This window comes from Leucopleurus acutus (assembly GCF_964270905.1).
Source record: "Leucopleurus acutus genome assembly, chromosome: 3".
In the NCBI taxonomy this organism is placed as follows: Eukaryota; Metazoa; Chordata; class Mammalia; order Artiodactyla; family Delphinidae; genus Leucopleurus; species Leucopleurus acutus.
This window is the reverse complement of record NC_139145.1, coordinates 134,612,699-134,619,262: the sequence shown is the minus strand read 5'-3', so window position 1 is coordinate 134,619,262 and position 6,564 is coordinate 134,612,699. Positions and strand designations below refer to the sequence as shown.

Here is a 6,564-nt window from a genome sequence, read left to right as displayed (position 1 = left end):
TAAAAACATCTTATTAAAACAAAACAAGCCTTCCAGACCTCATGTCAGCCTCTAGTGAATCCTTTCCATTCCCTCCCACCCAGCTCCTTGAAATTGCAATATGCACTACCCAACCAACTGCAGTCCAACCTCTGCCCGACTTTGCCTCTGACTCTCCTTAAGTCAAAGCCACCCTCACTGCTAAGTCTGTGCTTCCATCCTTATCTTCCTTAACCTCTCAGCACTTGACACAAGCCATACTGTCTGGTCTCACTATACCTCTTGCTTTCCTACCTACTCAATGTCTCACTGCAGCCGCAGAAGTAAAACCAGTCTAGACCATCACAGTCTCCCCGTAGAGGGGTAACTCATCCCACAAAGATGATAAACTACCTTACTTAATAATGGAAAAAGTTAACTAAGTGTTGCCCAAACTGTGGGCTGTGAAATCAATTTGGTGAGTTGCAAGGCTCACTGTTAAGCTAAATGGAATTAAACAGAGACCATCAGAGTGTGTCACATGTAGTAAAGCTAAGGGTTTTGTACCCAGTATGTGTATATGTGTGTTCACTGGTGATGCTGAGTATGTTTCTTGTTGTGGGTATAGTCAGAAAAGTAAAAAAGGATCTTCATGGAGTTAGCTTCTATATTTCAGAACAGAATTTAAACTTTAATTTGGAACAAAACCCCAAAATCTTCAATAGGCCTTTTGATTACAAGGAGAAAGAGTGTTTACTCTAAAACAAGGATTCTGGTGTCACTCTTAGAGCAACTGGTAAATATTTGAAAACAAAAATGCCATACAAGGCTCACCTCTCCAGCCTCATTTCTCCCGCTCCCTACTCTGTGGTCTGCATTGTGGCTACACCTTGTCCTTTTGTCCTCCAATCACAGGTTCTCTTCTGGCTCCAGGCCCTGGAATGTGCCATTCTATTGCTGGGAACACTCAAATCCCCCCTTCCCTTTCCAAAGCTCCATTTGTCCCCCTCTGTCAGCTTATCCAGACTGAGATATCACTCTTTTTAGGGAACCTTCTCAGACCCCAAGCCTAGTTGGTACTGAAATCCCCCAAATGAGCCCCTGGGCCATTGGGGTCTGGATGAGCAATTCATGAAGCTGACTAGAACTGTGTCTCTCACCTTTTTAAAATTATTGCTCCATCCCTCCACCCCCCAGGAGTCTTTCAAGACATTTTTCACCTGATTTCGCCTCCCTCTCCCTGATGAAATTTTAATACCACAGATATTCTTTATGTCTGTTTATGTACTTGGGCCCTTTGGAGAGTCATAATCCATTATCTATAGCTAAGATTTGGTATAATCTTAGATAATATGATATGTATAAAATAGAGAATAGGAACCTGCTGTATAAAAAATAAATAAAATACAATTAAAAAAAATCTTAGATAATATGGATTTTTTTTTCTTTTTTTTTTGTTCCATAAGAACAGATTTTTGCCCCATTGAGAATGCATGGAATAGGATAAGATAAAACTCTACTTGTTGTCTTGACAGCACTAAGACAAAACTAGTTCGCATTCTTTCCATCAAGAGGCTTATGTCAAATGCTGAAGAGGTTAAGGTAAATAAGGTTAAAGTATAGATTTAGCAACGAGGCTGCCTTTGACCTCATTGAGGGCAGACTTATTTTGCAGCAACATGGAGAGTGACCGTTGAATACAGGCTACCATTCAAGGAGCTGGGCTGGGAGGGGATAGAATAATTAGCTAGGGGATGACATAAGGTCAAGAAGGTCTTGTTTTGTTTTAGAAAGATGGGGCACAATGAACTTTAGGCTGATGGAGAGGAGCCTGTGGACACCGAGAGACTAGAGAACATCGAGAAAGGGCTAAGTGGTTGGACAGAAGCCCAGAGGAGGATGGAGGGGACAAGGGAATCCCGAGCAGAGGGGATGCGAGCACAGCCAGCTTCTCCCCGCTCAGAAGTCTGGGCGTGAACGCGGAGGCAAGTCCCCTCAGCTGGGAGAGAGAGACCCGGGGCACAGGGAAGGCCTGAGGAGAGGAAGAAGTTTGCCATCTCCACTCTCAAGAAATAGGAGAAGCTGATCGAAATACACAGAAGGATGGCCAAGTGACATCGAGGGCCAGCTGAATGAAAAGCACAAAATTTGTAACAGTTGGATTATTTCTTTTTCCTAACACTTTCCAGGCACTGTCTTAGATGCTGGGGCTACAGCAGTGAACCCTACGTTTCTGACCTCAAAGTGCCATTGTCTGTCTTCCCCAGCTGGAATTTAAATCCAGAAGTAAGGTAGTTTTTTTGTTTGTTTTTGTTTTGGCTGCGCGGCATGTGGGATCTTAGTTCCCTGACCACGGATCAAACCCGAGCCCCCTGCAGTGCGAGTGCGGAGTCTTAACCACTGGATAGCCAGGGAAGTCCCCAAGACTTTGGATTTTGGTTTTTTTCGGGGGGGGGGCGGTTCCACCACATAGCTTGTATATGGGATCTCAGTTCCCCAGACAGGGACCAAACCCGTGGCCCCTGCAGTGAGAGCACGGAGTCTTAACCTCTGGCCCACCGGGGAAGTCAGAAGTAAGATAGTTTTAGATGCTGATAATGGCGATGGAGATAAAATAGGGAAGCGATAGGAGGAAGACTCTGGCTAGATGATCAGGAAAGACCTGCCTGAAGAGATGACAACTGACCTGAATCCTGAATGGCTTCTGCCATTCTGAGGGTGGAGCTTTCAAAGCAAAAGGGACTCCAAGTGCAAAGGGCCTGAGGAAGAAAAAAGGTTGGAGTATTCGAGGACAGACAGGAGGCCAGTGAGGCTGAATCATATAGGATCTGGGGAGAGAGGCGGGGAGGAGGTCAGCAGGGGCCAAGAAATAGGTTCTTGAAGGCCGTGGTCAGAATTTTGGATTTCATTCTGGTTACAAGGAGAAGCTTCTGGTTGGGATTTTTAAGCAAGGGAGTGACGTACTCTATCCTATGCTTTGGAACAGTGGCTCTGCTTACAATGGGGAGGATGGACAGTAGGGTAAGAGTGGGGGCAGGGAGACCAGATCAGAAGCCTGGGAGATTCTCCAAAAGGGTCAAGGGAGTTGATGAGAAGGAAGGCAGTTCAGGTGTAGGATTAGGGTCAAAGGACAGTTTGGGGAAAACAATAGAAATCTCGGGTGTTTGCGTGGGAAATGTGAATACTCTTTTTTAACCTCAGCAACTCACGCAAGCAACGTGGAAACACCACTCCTATCTGCTCCTTCTTACCCATTTTAGAGACCCCTGGAGGCAAGAAACTATAAGACTATAGACTAACTATAAGACTAACTGGACATGTTTTTCTCTGTCCACCCTACCAGCATCTTTCCAGTATTTATTTTTTAACAGAGTTTATTTTTTTAGAGGAGTTTTAGTTTTAGGTTTTTAAATAGACATTTTTTTACAGCAGTTTTTTAGAACAGGGGTTGGGGGGAGGGGAGATGCATAGGTGGAGCACAAAGGATTTTTAGGGCAGTGAAACTACTCTGTATGATACTATTTTGGTGGATACATACCTTTGTGCAGATTCATAGAACGGGCAGCACAAAGAGTGAAGCCAAATGGAAATTATTGTCTTTGGGTGATTATAATGTGTTAATGTAGATTCATCAGTTGTAACAAATGTACCGCTCTGGCGGGGATGCGGGGATGTTCATAGGGGAGGTTATGCACGTGTAGGGACAGGGAGTATATAGAAAGATCTCTGTATCTTCTCAGTTTTGCTGGGACTCTTTTTAGGAATTTAAAGCCAAATCCTTAGTACCTTATCTATTTCCTGCCACTGGCAGTGAGTTCTGTTTTTGACTTACCACTCAGAGAAGCACTGAGGAAAACATCTCTCAATATTTTATGAGCTAGAGGACATTAACATCTCAAAGAGTACATTTTTCCCTTGAGGGTCACCAACCTGCGAAACGAAGGTCAAAAAAGCTGAGTGTGAACATGATTAGGGCATGTTCTTAAATATATACCAAAAAGTCCACACAGATTTTTAGAGTAATGGAAAAGAGCTAAAGGAAATGATTCCCTTCTGTTTTCAGGTTTTTTATTTTTTGTAGATTTTTTTATTTCATTCTAAGAAAATGGATATGCGTTTTAAGGAAAGGTTTTCTGGAGTCTACGCATTCTAGAAAATACTAACCTCTGTGGAGAGGAAATGTTCTATGTTTAAAACCTTCTTGAGTGTATGCGCATTGCATACACAGCAGAAATGAAAAGCACAAATGTGTTTATAGTGGTAAGCAAGGCTCCCCCCAGCCCCTACCTCCTGATCACTCTGTTACCCTCTCAGGAGGTACCTGCCATTCCCCATGACACAGCTTTCAGAGAGATTCTATTTGTACAAGCAAATCCCTACTTATAAAAAAGATAAATTGTAGTGTATTATATGCTGTTCTGGACTTTTCTTTCGTACCTAACATGTCTTGGAGATCCTTCTATAGCAGTGGATAAAGAGTTGCCGCATGCTTTTTCAGTGTAAGTTTAGTGTTAAGGTATTACAGTTAAGAAATTATATGTTATTTATTTTTGCCAATGAAACAGCAGAGCTGCAACCAGATTAATCCTTAGCTTTCTGGGCTTTAGTATCAAATAGTTCAAAGCTTTAACATTTTTCTCTCCCCCAGGGCTCTATTTTCCTTGCTAAGATGTCCCATTCTATGCCTGTCCAACTCCCATCTGAGGTTCGACATCATTGTCTGGTTTAGTCCTAGGATCTCATTTTTGATGAGTCAAATGTAATAAACTCAGATGGTGTGGCTAAGATGTCCCTTAAGTATAAAAGATTAAAGGATGAAGTGAAAGTATATATATAGGACAGAGGGCTGAGGGTTTGTTGAATGTTTGATATTTGAATGTGTATGCCTGTGTATCTTAATTCCTAATCAGTTACAGCTAAATTCACCTCCCCCCAGCTTTGCACTTGGAGACTAGGATTAATGCAGTTTTAGCTCATATCATAAGACGAGTGCACATCTCTGGGCTGTTCTGATCCGCTAGATCACTGTAGTTCACGAGGACGGAGCACTGCCTCAGATATTTCTCAAACACTGTTTCTGATTCTCTTTTTCTCTGGTGGTAAGCAAGGCAGACACACTTGCCAGGGATAACTGAGAATGTAAGGGCAATCCTTGACTCGGCAGCTCGAGCAGGCTGTGTTGCTAAAAGCAACTTCGAAACATGCCCTATAAATAGCCGTTCATTGTCAGCAGGAGTGAAAAGACAAGAGGGAGTGTGCGGCGCTGTGATTCAGGCCTAATTAAAGGGTTGCGTCTGCGCAGGGTTATAAGCGAAGAGCGGCTCCAACAGATCCTCTAGTCAGTAGGCAACTGCGAGGGTTCAACAAGGACAACGTAGCCGGGGCGGAAGGCGTTCGATGCTGGCTTTGCCTCCACTATGGCAAAAATCATCTTGAGGCATCTCATAGAGACTCCAGTGCGATACGAGGAGGAGTTTGAAGCTCGAGGTCTGGAAGACTGCAGGCTGGATCACGCTTTATATGAACTGCCCGGGCCAACCACCGTGGACCTGGGGAAAGCCAGGGTGGCCCAGCCTGCCCCTGTGGACACCGTAGAGATGCCGCCCCAGAGAGACGAATCCCGCTTCCAGGTCCTGCTGGACGTGGTCCAGTTCCAACCCGAAGATATCATCATTCAGACCTTCGAAGGCTGGCTGCTGATTAAGGCTCAACATGGAACCAGAATGGACGAGCACGGTTTTATCTCAAGAAGCTTCACCCGACAGTATAAACTGCCCGACGGCACTGAAACCAAAGATTTGTCTGCCATCCTCTGTCACGACGGAATTCTGGTGGTGGAAGTGAAGGATTCAGTTGGGACCAAGTGAAATCTTATCGGTGCCTGTTCATACAGCACGAGGAAGATTCTGGTTCAGCCCATGGTCTCACGAGAATGTGTGTATTACCTATGTTTGAAATGATTTTTATGAAGATTAAAACTATAGACATAGTTCCTGGTATATTGAGGTTGTCTTTGTTACTTTTACTCAGAAAGGAAAATTATTAAATATGTTCCTACAGCTCAAGTTGTTGCTATTCTTACACCTGAGAAACATGAACAGTTTAGGAGACCATAGTGTGATAGCAGAGACGACTCAGAATTATTTCTTCGTTACTCCAACAATGCCAGAGAAGCTGAATTTTTAACAATTGATGGCAAAAGAGCCACATTAATTTAAGAAATTCTTATCCATTTTATGAAAACTGTTTATATTGCTGAAAAGAGCTGTGATCCCCTTCTCTTGATAAGCTTTTCTTTTCAGTAGATTTTATTACAGTGGAGTGGAGCTTTGTAAACCTAGAGTCTGAAGGTTAAAATACAGTATTTGAAAACTGGGTCTGAAATATATTTATGATTCACTACATTTGTTACTGCCTTAAACTTACGTTGGAATTTTCAGATATAAATCTGATTTTTAAAAGTTCCAAATACGTACCTCTTTTTTCTTTAAGCTAAACTGGATCTTATCTGCAGTGTTTTCTAAAGCACAGCGTATGTTCTGTGGCTACTTATGAAACATTAAGATGTATTAACTCATACTCATAAATTGAGTTTAGGAAACCACT

The 6,564-nt window shown here is 43.0% G+C and overlaps 1 protein-coding gene across 1 annotated transcript; it reads left to right on the top strand.

The window, feature by feature from the left end:
- Positions 1-5,375: 5,375 nt before the first annotated feature.
- HSPB3 (heat shock protein family B (small) member 3) lies at positions 5,376-5,825 on the top strand (the record flags this gene model as incomplete). The annotated part of the gene is made up of 1 exon (XM_082835672.1): positions 5,376-5,825. The coding sequence occupies one exon, from the start codon at positions 5,376-5,378 to the stop codon at positions 5,823-5,825; it is 450 nt and encodes a 149-aa protein (XP_082691798.1).
- Between the last annotated feature and the right edge of the window lie 739 nt (positions 5,826-6,564).